Below are 12,715 nucleotides of genomic sequence, written 5' to 3'. Positions count from 1 at the left end.
GTCTTAACTATCACGATACACGGAGAATATCGCGTTGCTCTGCGCGGGGCTTGGGCCCAAAAGCTGTACGAAAGTAGATGTGACTCGAAATGGTTCTTGACAAGGTTTTCTGTGCAGCCCGGTTTTTATTTTTCTGCTCATTGATCTTTTTTTTTTTTTTTTTTTTTTTTTTTTTTTTTTTTTTTTTTTTTTTTTTTTTTTTTTTTTTTTTTTTTTTTAGCTGTAGCTTTTTCTTTACCCTGTTTTGCTGTACCTGCCTTTGCTTTCGTATTGAAACGCCAAGCAGGAGAGAAGGGGGGAGGTTCGTCATTGCAAACGACACTTACTGTTTGATCACTGATCAATTTGATACGGATACGGCACGGCATATACAGATTTGGCCTCCAACTGTCATATTATTATTATTTTTTTTTTTTTTTGCTCGTCTACGCGCGACGGCCGGAGCGTTTTACCTGCCTCAACCATCGACTCCCCGACTCGCTTTACATCCTCTCTGGCAAGCTTCATTTCTTGGACGTCTCGAATATACTTCTGCGACCTCGCGTCATGCTAACCTTGTTTTTGTCTTTATATATTCGAAGAAAAAGAGACGTCATGACGGGACATATATCAACATGAGACTATCCAGTAAGTAAGCCGACCGGACTATTTTCGGACATGGCCTTAGTAGCTCGTGTGAAATGTCCATGGCCAATGACAACCACAGGAGTGTTTAGTCCGACAAACTTAGGAGCACATCACGCAACGGTCACATGAGTGTTGTTAAAGACTCGAAGAAATAGACGACCGTCTCATGTCCAGCATATAACATACTTCCAGTAGTGTAGACCCGTCAGGATTCTCAAATAAATCTACAATAAGATGAATGCTCGCCCGCCTGCTTTATAAATAATGATTCAAAATGTAAAAAAAAAAAACTGGGGTATGTGGCATCATCATAAAAACATATCCAATCGTAAAGTGGCTAAAAATCCAAGGATTAGTCGTCATTCGCAGGACGCTCCCTCCGCGACCGGTGACCTGAACGATCGTCATTGTCGAGGTCGTCGTCCGAGTGGCGACGGCTTGGTCGGCGCCTTTCTTCATCCCGGTCTCGATCGCGATTCCGGTCCCGATCGCGGTCCCGCTCCCGATCCCGATCCTTATCTCTTTCGCGTCTGTCACGATCCCTTTCTCGCTCTCTGTCGTCGTCCCGGTCCCGACCCCGATCCTTACGATCCGGCTCTCGGTCATCGCTGTCTTCATCTTTCTCCCTGCGCTTAGTACGCCGTCTCTCATCGTCACCTTCTCTATCTCGGTCTCGGTCTCGGTCGCGATCCCGCTCCCTGTCTCTGTCATCATCCCGACGTCGCTCCCGGTCTCTCGCCTTTTCATATTCCCTAAGTCTCATTTCTGCAGTAAAGATTAGTCAGATTTGTCTTTCTCACCAATTTTGGTGGGCACCACATTGCATACCTCTCAGTTGAGCAGTGGCAACCGTATAAGCCTCAATCTCCTCCCGGCTCAAAACTCGCAAAACAATTACTGAGTCGTCGCGCACTTCAAAGCGCTCCTTTCCAATAGTCAACGCCTCAGGGTTGACGAGCTTGCGTGCGATCTTTGTCCACCGAGCACCTGCGGGCACGTCTTTCTTGGTCTTATCATCTTTATGCGGGGCTACTCCCTCACGAACAAAGTTTTCGGGTTCGGGGAACTTTGAGCTTGGCTTGAGGATACCCTTGAGGGGCTTCTTGTCGTCCTTTTCGCGCGGTGGCGACACTACTCTGACCGACTTTTCATCATTGGGTCCGACCAGCTCGCGGCCTCGACTGCTCGTGCTGTCGAAGCTTCCGCCGGCATTTTTGTCCCGTTGTTGGACAACCGAGCCGCTCTGATCCATGAATTCGACATCATCGTCTCTTTGCGATGGTGGGGATGAACGCCTTGCAGGAGAATTCTCCCGAGGTCGTCGACGCTCCTGCGAAGTATCTCTAGCTGATGCACGTCGTCGCTCTAGTGAGGGCTCCCGGTGTAAAGGCGTGTCCTTGGGAGGAGGAGGAGGTGGTGGTGCGGTCGACTGCGCAGGTTGAGGGTTCACCTCTGCTGGCGGGTTCGCTGCCACTTTCTCCGTCTCTCTGGTAGACGTATCTTGAGCTGCCAGTTGAGCCTTCAAGGCCACTAGATCGGCAGTATCGGTCGGCCTGAATGCTGCACCGCCCGCCTCTCCACGGGCACGGCGGGAGAAACGACGCAATGGGTTTTGATCTTCAGCTGTTGAGCTCGAAGGCAGTGCGGCTGGTTTCTTCTCAATGTCCTTATCAGCCGCTGGCTCGTGCGATGATTTAGATGCACGAGCTGTCTCCCCAGGGCGCTCAACAAGCACTATGCGATCTGCCGAATCATCACGAAGTCGTCCATTGGACTCTGGTTGGCTGCGTTCATGCGTGTGTGGCACAGGCATGGATTCTGGGCTTGGCTTCCTCCTGTGCTCGGATGGGCGATCCACCATCTCCCATTCATCATGAACCGTAACTGGCTTCGGTTTTGACTCCACAACAACTGGCGCAGGCTTTTCACGTACCGCCACCCGAGGTTCCGCTACATCCAGCGGCCTCGGCGGCGTACCGGCAGAGACCGATTCGCGACGTCGAGAGGATCCTCGGTCATCACCTCCAACCTTCTCGACCGTCACTACCTTGTCGGCTTTGCTGCTCTCGCTGTCCTTTTCCTTGTCCTTGAGTACAGAGCTAATACCGATAGAGGCGGCGGCAAGGCTGAGCCCCGCAGCTACCGTATCACGAAGCCTCTTAGGCTCTTGTGACGAGGCATCAACTGAGCCATCGCTCTTCTTTTCCTTGACTTGCTTCTCATCCTTACTGCTCCTGTCGTCCTTGCTCCTCCCGTCCTTGATATCATCCTCGCGGCGCGGGCTGTCTTTGCGGTTTTTGTGATCGTCTTTCTCAGGCCTGCGTTCGGTCTCGCGAATAATGACCCGATCTAAACTGTCATCAGAAGGACGCTTTGGTTCACCATGATACTGGTTTCTTCGTTCCCGGCGTTCCCGACGACGCTCATCGGACAATCGATCGACATCATCGTCTCGGTACCGATCCCTGTCGCGTTCACGGTGCCGATCCCGAGACTCCTCCCGGCGATGAAGCTCTACAGGCTTCCCGTCCACAACCACACCAAAGCCGCGTTGCTCGATGGCGCTCTGCGGGGTTGTGTAAGCATCTCTTCCATGGTCACGGTCTCTCGACTCTCGGCGAACGTGCTGCTCGTCTTCTCGGCCCCGCCCACGGTGGTGGTGATGGTTGGGGTGCTGATCAGGTGGCGATGGTCTGCGCTCTTCTTCTTGGTATAGCGAGACTGGTCGGGTTCGCGAGTTGCTACGGAGTCTCAATGGGCTGTTTGGGACATCAAGGTTACCACTGAGCCGGCGGGACTGCAATTCGCGGGGAACGCCAGACGTGAGTGGAGATATAGGCACGCGAGGTTGATCGTAAAGCCCCGAAGATACACTCTGGCTGATCTTGTCAAGACCCCACGTGGTAGGTGGAGGCCCACGGCGCGAAGACTCTTGGAAAGATCTGCCACCGATATCCGAAGAGATGCTACTGCTAGGGCGGTGGTACCTGTCGAGGCTCTCGCGGCGGCGCGGCTCCGGACGGCTGTGCTCCAGGTCGTATCTTGCCAGTTGTCCAGGGTTCGTGTACTCTACATCCCCATTGTCGTAATCAATGGGCGCAGAAGTCTTACAGGGAGGCATGCTGGCGTAGACAGACATTGGCCGGGGGGTCCGATGCGAGTCGTGGCGAGAGTGTCCATAACGGTCCTCGCCCGTCTGGCGGTCCCTCTGACGGCGATATTCCTCATTGTCAAGACCAGCGCTGTATGGTGGGTGGTGATGACCGCCGTACGACTGACGGCTCCGTGGTCGCAGAGACGAGGCGGGCTGGGAATAGTATGAGCCACCGTCATCACTCGATCTGTAAGCGTCGCGGGTCGGGCTTCCGGGTCTGGCGGTGGACGATGTATGCGAGCTTGGCGCCTCTGGTCTTTTGGTGGTGGTGGTGACAATGATTGGCCGGCTGGCGGCATCGGAGTGCGATCGATGGCTCCGGCCGTGCTCTCTATGGCTTGAGCTCCTAGGCCTCAACCCTTCTCTTCTAGCAGCAGCAGAGTCGGAAACAACATAAGTGGTATGGTGAGTCGTCGAGGAAGGGATAGCTTGAGGGCGATAGTCGGCAGTCTGTCCCCGTGGCGTCATCATGTCGAAAAGAGAGGTAGTAGACATCGGAGGTAGGTCACCACCATTGTAAAAGGAGGGAAAGCTATCGGTCGTGGCCCTGGCCGGGTTGAATGTAGGCGACCGAGGCCGTGGGATGGCATATCTATAACGGCGTTCTCTTTCTGACATGTTGACTTTCTGAGCCTGCGTCCGACGAGTTTAGACAGAGCAGGCTCGGTTACAGAATGGAGGCAAGGCGCTATAGATCACGCCTGGAGGTTGTTTTTGGATCGCTTGGATTATGGGTAGGTGGTTTGATTATGGAAATGTCGAAAAAAAAACGAGATTATCGCTGGGAGATGGAATTGCGTGACTTCTCGTGTGATTAAAGTGTTGTCGCTCTGCTGCGTTGTCGCACGTGGGCGAATGAGTTGCAGGATATGTCTTGTTGGGAGGTAGCTGGAGCAATGGATCCAACCCTTAGCGTCAAGTAAAAAAAAAAGTGACAAGAGTCGAGCAAGAGTCTAGTCGTGAGATGAGTGACAAGAGGGATCGACAAAAAGTAAGACTAGGAAGCGGGGTCAGCCCGGGCCTTTTCTTTTGGTATGTCAATGTCAGTCAGCCCAGTATTAGCCCCAGTCAGTCTGCACCCAGCGGCACGGATGCAAAAGGGGCGGACCACGGGCTACTGCTGCTGCAAGTGACGGACCTCCCGCCGCAAGCTGCCCATGGAGCCAGAGTGTCCGTTGAGGCAAGCCTTGGAGTGGGGTGGGGGTGGATTGGATTGGGTAAAGCTATGCGGCCGCGCGTACCTCGTCAAGGAGCTGTTTCTGCCAATGATGCGACGGACGGGCAGATGCAATGCGACCAGAAAAGAGACAGATGGCCGATGCTGCAGAAGGGCTGCAGATTGGTGTGGTTTGGGGATTTTTGATCAGGCAGGGTAAGCCCGCGGGCCGTCTAGAACCACCACCAGCAAAGCAAGCAAGCTGTCGGCGTCTGTCTGGTGCCTAGACTTGTGATGCGCTTTGCTGTATGTCGGTCAGGGTCGTTGCTAATCTAATGTGACTTGGCGTGGGATGTGATAAAAAAAAATCGAAAATCGAAAAGAAAACAAAATAACAACAGTAATAGATAGGCCCCTCAGGAACGAAGCATGCCGTTGCCAAGAAGAGCCAACGGCGTCGTTTTTGGGCAGAAATGGTCGCGTGCCTGAGTGGTACCTTAGCTGTCGTCTGGATAGCAGCAAACCTTCTTTTTCTAGAAGGGTTCAGAAGAAATGCAAGATTAGAGGAGTGGCAAAACAAGATGACAAGATGGAGAAAGAAAAAAAAAAAAGAGAGGCGATTTTGTTTTATTTCTTTTGAACAAGAGATTTACATGTGGACATAGCGCCGATTTTTCTGTTCCACTGTTTGTTTTTCTTCCCTCTTTCTTGGGTTCGCTCAATCTTTGGAAGGGGTTTCCCTCGAACTAGAAGGCAGACGGACCGGAAGGGCGCCGAGGGCAAGGAGGGCCAAGCTCCCGTTCCTGCCCTGTGCGGCCAGCTCCCAAGCCCAACGTGCATGGGTACCTCGACCAAGCTCAGTTGACAGTACTGTATTACTTAGTATTGTATTATTTATTGCGTGCGCGCATGGAAAGACCTTTTGGCCTTGGTTCCACTATGGCACGCCACACTGCTCCCCCCAGCCAAGCAAGAACGAGTCGTTCCCCCCCTCTGTTTCTGCCCATCGCCCAGGTTAAAGTACATGGTTACTGAGGTAGTTTGGGTAAATATACGAACCATCCCCACATTCGGCCGGGTTTCCACCATCAAATTTAGTATCCTAACTCCACCGTGGTCTAGGTGATGGGACTAACCCCAGGTACAAACCCAAGCTTGAACGTCGTGTACCGTCACTTCATCCCATGTTTTTGTCCTCGGCTTTACTCTGTATCTATGTGGGTGCTACTTTTAGTTGGGCACAGCATCATTCATTGCACCTCTTTCGATTATCCACGCTGCTGCGGCTCTTTCAAGCATAGAATTTGTGGCCAGCATGTTACAGGTGCAACGTAAACAACTCTATACTCGAAACATGACGTTGATCTGTTGTTCCAGTTAGGATCAACAATACCACGTACGTATATATTGTGCACCAAAATATCTCGGGGCCTGTATCCATTGGCCTGGATAAGGGAATTACTACGTAGATTTGCTAGGATATGGCTGGGCTGCTAGGGAGCAGGGGCTTTTTCTGGGTTTTTTTTGTTTTCTCTCTGGTTTTACTGGGCAATCTGGGTTTCCACGTAGGTTGAGGGTAGCTGAGCCGGTGGGGTCGATTTGAAGTCTTGATGACGTCCTTTTTCCCAGGATGTTGGACCCTAGCTTGGGTACCGATAGCACCTCGCTACGTCGCGCGAACTTTTTGCCGCCATGGCTTCTGTACTACATACAATGAGGGGTCGCCACTTTTTGTACCTGCCCTACCAAGCCTAGATACTTAGGTACCGTACCGTACCTGGGCGATGTACCCAACTACAAGGTTCCATTCCAACTTGCTAGGGACAATACAGGAGCTTGTACATTTTGAGAATCTGGGCGATTTCTATCAGCTTCTATTGGGGCGATATTTGCCTACGAAATGCTTACTCGGTAAATAACCATGGTAACTATGAAGTACTAGGGCATACAAACTGATCCACCGGTGCTAATGCCCAAGCAGGGCTTTGTGGTTTCACAAAATGCATGTTTATCCGCAGGCCAGAGTCGATCATCTGTCGTCCAAAAAGATGTTTTGCCTGAGCTTGCTGAGCCAAAGATGGAAGCTCTTATAAAGAAGGGTCATTATTGACAGGGCATTTCCAAGCTGTGGCGCACTATCAGGCCATGCATCTGCAAGCCGAATAAACCAATCACCTCATTACGCGAACACTGCGCTGCATGCCGTGAGACCCTGCTTGCCTTGCCGGAGGCCTTTTTTTTTTATTTTTTTTTATTGTTGTTGTTGTCAATTTTTCGCGCCCTGCCCTACCCATCCATAATTGAACTTCACTCACCTCAAACAAGATTGGGCATCGATGGACTCTCTTTGGGCTCTTGGCGTACAAATCCCATAAACAACATGGTTACAACTACAACAACAACCACGTTGGTGCTGTAGAACCGATAAGCATTCGGGCGCTCTAATTGTCCATGTTCGACAATGCCTGTCGCAGATCGGCACCGCTCAGTTGCTACATCGGGGAACCGCCAGACCGCAACAATGAATGGCGGGCATTACGCTGCTACGGAAACCCAAAATGCCGGGCAACTTACCTAACAATTGATTGGCATTCATTTGACAAATCTGGCATGACTAATACTTATCTACGATTGGGCCTCGACCTTATCCGTGGTTCGTCCCTTTTTTTTCGGTCTCTTTTGTTCTTGCGGCCCGATGGTAACCATGTCTTTTTGGTGTTGGATATGTCACCAAACAAGGGTTCCCCTTGATGTATACAGCATGTTGGGCAGGTAGGTGAGCTTGGAGAGGCATTTCGGCACCTAATCTAATTAGCACTCAATCAACATTGAAATATGTATGCAATCGTCCGTCAATCCTTCTCGCCACCACCCCATGCCGCACCAAAGAACGTAAGCAGCTCCCCTTCCCATGTCCGTTCGTCCGTCCGACAGCCGACGGCTTGGTTTTACGACGTACATTGGGACCCCTCTACATGGGTGCATGGGATTGAGGTTGGTCGTTTCTTTGGCGTTTATTCTCGTTGTTATTTTTTTAACTTTCTTTTCCACAGCTGGCTGCGTCTTTCCTGACCACAACAAGAAATTGGTACCAGAATTTTTACAAGAGTGGATGATCGGCAGAGGAGCACGTGCGAGAACAGCAAGTACTCTTTAGAACTCTCTATTTTTGTATTATGTACAACGTTCAACAATTGTTTCAAACGATCAATGTTTACAAAGTAAAAAAAAATTGATCGACACTGCAGCCTCCTATTATGGCCACCACAACCCTCAGGTTTCAACAACTTCGCTGCTGTCCGATCAAGGAAACCTTGCAGCTGGGGGGAAAAAAAAGGAGCCGCAAAATTCATCCCATAAGCTTATTATAATGCGGAGGATAATAATATAATGCCCACACAAAGTGTTAAGGGTTCGACACACTCACCTGCGTATTTCCTTGGACATTTCTACCCCAGCCTGCCAAGGCCCCGGGTTCTTGAGCCTTTAGTTCCTGTGCAGCTTGAGCTTTTGCATGAATGGGCATCGTCACTGGCTGGCTAGAGATGCAAGCAGCATGCGTACCACCTAGCGTACCTGCCTTGGTCTTTGTTGCGCATGTAGAAAAAAGGCTACTCACTCCGAGTCAGGGAAAGCTGGTTGCGGTTTGAATTGCCCGGCCTGTTGTACCAATCGACTTTGCTGGATATGCCCAGTCTCTTTATACCCGACATTAGCTTGCTTGCTCCGTAGTACCAAAACCGACATAGTAGCCTATGTTAGTGGGACGCTAAGCATACATGCGTCTGCTGTGGTTTGAAGATTGCTTCTGTAACCCCAAATCATGCAGCGACATACATCAACATACATCAAATCAGGCAACTATATGGGCAAAATGCCTGCAGTAAGGACCTCGTATGCACAGCATAATCTACCAGAAGCTTGCCAGCATGTCGAAACTTTTTAGCGCCGTCGGGTAGAAATACCCTGTTGCCCAAGGCTTCTCGACCATGGCCTCACATTGCTCGCCTCGCTTATGAAGAGGCCATGCCTCCGACTCTGTGTGGTCAAGACTTCCAACTTGGCTACTGCAAGCTAGCTATCAGCTCTTCCCCCCTGCCCTTTCATCGAGATCAAGAGAGGAGAGAAAATAGGTTTTCAAACTCGCACAATATGTCGATACGGAGTACGACCGGGGCAGTGACCCCCGGAATGCTCCATGTAGGCCTGGGATCCGTGGACTATTTCTTGGTCATGTGGTTAGATACTATGTAGATCAACGGCTGAGATAGCCAAGATGTTGTCGGCAAGATGTTGCGAGTTTCGTCCCAACTGGCACAATATGTCAACAAGACCAGGGTAGTGACTCCGGAATGCCCAAAAATAAAAATGACGGCCTTACAAAGCCGTAAAGACCTCGGCTGTCTCCAGTCCCACAAAAATCCCAGTAGAGATGCTGGGTTATGTAATGCTTAAGGTATGCTGGGGCGAGTGACGTCTATGAGCTGACCAAGAGCTACTCAGTAGGTTAGGAAACTTAACAGTCAAGGTGGTGTTGCTCAGCATTATTCCAGGGTCTATAGCTTCGCGGTCTATTTGCGGGTACAGTGACATATAGACGAAACGGGCCATGACTTGGAAAATGTTAGTAAGGCTTGAAGCTGCATTGATCTACATTGATCCAGCAGTGCTAATCTTTCTACCCCATATCAAACTTGAGGCATTAAAACTTACAAGGAGAAGTGAGTCAAAGCGGCAGAACATCACAAGGACAACTGTAGTAAGCACAGCTACAAGCTAAACCCAAAACCTGCTACCGAGAGAGGAGATTGCGTAAGAGAAGTCAATATGCTCCTTGATACTCATCGGCATAGACGCGCTTTGCGATTGTGTTGAAGCACTGGATAAAATAGAAAGCTGAGTGGGGTCGATGACCGAGGGATACTGCTCTTTATATCCTAAATGAACGCCGTTCAGCTAGTCGTACTATTCCTAGGGGCCGTCAAAGTAGATGGACTGAACTCGTTGTTCTCTTGTGCAGAAATCGTTCTCGAAGCCTTGTGGCCGACGACAATCCCAGTTGTGAGTTAGAGCAGCTCAAGTCAGAGTGTTTGAGCAGATTGATGTGCCGGCTCATCCAGGCGGGACATTGTCGTATAGGGACAGCCCTTCTCACGCGCAATCTCAAGCTGTCTTGCTTGTGTAGGCGGCTGAGGCCATAATCCTCAACCGTGAAACGATGCTTGTATAATCTAGTAGCGATATTGTAGATTGTAAAGGCCTTCGCACATTACATTGAAGAAATTAAACCAGCGCTGATTGTAAAATTTGCGGACATCCTCAAGCCTACAGTCGGGTTTAGTGGCTGATTGAACCGTCTCAGGGGTCACTCCCTGCCGCACGATTTGGCAGCATTGGTGCAGCTATATAACAATAAGACAATACCGAGCCAGCATTCTGTGGTGACTTGAATAAAGCGCCCGTCATTTTGATGGAATACACCAATTGTCTCTACCAAGGTCCCTATCCTACATAGTGCTGCTAGGTCTTAGTTTTACGTTGCGAAGGCGGTACCACGCGGCGACTCAATGTCTGCTGTGGCGGCTGCATAGGTGAAGTAATTGGTTACCTCACATATGCTGGACCTTCCCCGGTTCTACTCAACTACTATTAATCAAGCATGAAGAGCTTCCAGCACCCGTCATACAGTCTCAGCTGGGGTGTCAAGCTAGTTGATGGGTGATTGCCTCAAAAGCATACTGCTACTGTTTATTCAAACTTGAATAAATATCCCACCGCTGGTTTTGCTATGTCTTTGGTACGCTGTCTTATGCAGCATGCAGAATCACGTTTCTCGCCATTGTGTTCAATCTCCTTAATTGTCGACTTATTTTGACCATTAGTTGCTCTTTCCAGCAAGTGATTGATTCAAGCCGTAAAATATGAAATGAAACCCAGCATTGTATCTCTCATTCCTGCATGCTGTACTGTCAATGCCAAGCACCTATCATGCTGCACTCACTTTACAGTGATTACGATATTCGCCGGCCGCGAGATGACTGCGGAGCAGCCCGCTGATACCGACCCACTGGAAGTAAACACGGCTCTTGAAGCACTTTGTCTTTCCAGAAACACTTGCACCCGTAAACTCCTCGACTCAATGGTGATCTGCGCAACAGTTGTGAGTTGCAAACCACCAAGGTCCTGTGGTTCAACGACCGAGAAGAAGCACAGTACCGGGGAATTGATTGAATGGATCAGAAGGGCGCTTATTTTGCTGCAAAAATTTGATTTGGTGTTGATTTGGTTTATTGCTTCCCATAGTATTCAATATAAGGAAGACGTCACCAACAAGTTCGAGATAAACACGACTTGATACGTCAATGTATCTGAGATGACCAGCAATTAGTCATATCGCCAGTTTTTTTTTTGGTTTTTTCTTTTTTTTTTCAACCCAAGAAAATTCTTTTCATATTAAAAGACCTAAGCAAAAGAAGGATACGTGAACAAATGGTCGCTTCCAGACTTTTGCATTAATTAGCGTCACTCTTGGTAGCCAATGAATGGATCCCGGGATCGCTTTCCTCCGCCGGATCCAGGCAGCCGCGATTTTGTTGTGGTGCAAAAACATTGGCGTAAGCATATAAGCGAGAAATGAGCAACAGGGGTGCATTTTTGGGCATCGTCAGATAATATTCTTAATCTCTCCTTCGCGATATTTTCTTTCCTAGTTCTTTTTGCTTCTGTTAGTCTCATCACGCCTCTAGCCCCTCGTCGGTCGTTATTTTTAACAACAAACCAACTTTCCAACACTGGTTCACCTCAGCTATCATTCGTTTCGCTGCAGGTGTTATCAAGGGATTCAGTTGCATTATACATCCAGAGCCTCACTCACTAGGCACACCAACAAACTGAACTCCATATCAAAACCCAGACAAGAAAGAAAGAAAAAAAAAGACCTCTGCAGCCCCCCCAAAAAATGCAGTTCGTAAACTACTTGGCAGTCGTGACATCAGTCACGCACGTCGTCCAGGTACGGCAGCAGGCGCCAGCGACGTCGGAATGCCCCTCCATACTGTCGTCGCTCGAATCCGCCATGCCCACCATGCCCAGCAAGCTGGCCTCGGCCCAGTCCATCGTCAAGACGGATGTTTGCCACTACATCAGGCCGCCCATTCAGACGTCGCTCGTCGAGGAGCTTTATTCAATGTACGACCAGTGGAGTTCCGAAGCCGACAGGTGGGCCATGACGAGCTCCAACGCCGCCGTGATAAGGACCGTCAAGTCCCGATGCCAGGACTACCTGCTGTCCAGCGCCACGTCTTCCCTTAACTCTCTCACGGCCTGTGGGCTTGATTTCTCTATCTTGCCTTCGACCGAGTCTTCGACTGGGCTTGTGTCGACGACTATGGAGTCTTCTGCTGCTGAGAAGACGACTGCAGCCGAGACTGGGAAGACGACCACAGCCGAGACTGGATCGTCGGTAACTCCGGCTGGTGCGGCAACCCCCACGCCTACGACCCCTGGCGCTGGGGCTAGGTCAGGCGTATCGATTGTTCTGGTTGCCGGTGCTATTTTTGTGGGAAGCTTCCTCGTCCTGTAAAGAGAGGATCACGACAAGAAATAAAGAAAAAGCAAGCAAATGCCATTATGAACAGAGTTGCGGTTAGTGGAAAGAGTAATGTTATAGTGTAGCGCCGATATACTGCGATTGTTATTCAATTTATTATGAAACCTCTCCTCGATTTCTCGGAGAGTACCTTCTGTGTTATCCGCTTTGCCTCATACCGCCATAGAAT

At 50.0% G+C, this 12,715-nt stretch overlaps 2 protein-coding genes across 2 annotated transcripts; one reads left to right on the top strand and one right to left on the bottom strand.

Moving 5' to 3' along the window:
* Positions 1-601: 601 nt before the first annotated feature.
* On the bottom strand, positions 602-5,213 carry PgNI_10702 (uncharacterized protein). Its single transcript, XM_031130675.1, has 3 exons — positions 5,023-5,213; positions 1,456-4,802; positions 602-1,392 (listed from the first exon to the last, which is right to left on the bottom strand). Exons 2-3 carry the CDS (start codon positions 4,397-4,399, stop codon positions 980-982), a joined length of 3,357 nt encoding a protein of 1,118 aa, XP_030979506.1. The 5' UTR covers positions 4,400-4,802; positions 5,023-5,213; the 3' UTR covers positions 602-979.
* A 6,682-nt stretch (positions 5,214-11,895) lies between these two features.
* On the top strand, positions 11,896-12,519 carry PgNI_10701 (uncharacterized protein; the record flags this gene model as incomplete). The annotated part of the gene is made up of 1 exon (XM_031130674.1): positions 11,896-12,519. One exon carries the CDS (start codon positions 11,896-11,898, stop codon positions 12,517-12,519), a length of 624 nt encoding a protein of 207 aa, XP_030979503.1.
* Positions 12,520-12,715: the final 196 nt, after the last annotated feature.

This window comes from Pyricularia grisea, chromosome VII (genome assembly GCF_004355905.1).
Source record: "Pyricularia grisea strain NI907 chromosome VII, whole genome shotgun sequence".
NCBI lineage: Eukaryota > Fungi > Ascomycota > Sordariomycetes > Magnaporthales > Pyriculariaceae > Pyricularia > Pyricularia grisea.
This window is presented reverse-complemented; position numbering and strand designations above follow the sequence as displayed.

Bases quoted from the DNA above. Each gene is read 5' to 3' on its own strand.
- PgNI_10702 (XM_031130675.1), bottom strand. From the start codon at position 4,399: ATGTCAGAAAGAGAACGCCGTTATAGATATGCCATCCCACGGCCTCGG. The intron at 1,393-1,455 runs GTATGCAATGTG...TCTTTACTGCAG, and splicing joins TGCCACTGCTCAACTGAGAG to AAATGAGACTTAGGGAATAT.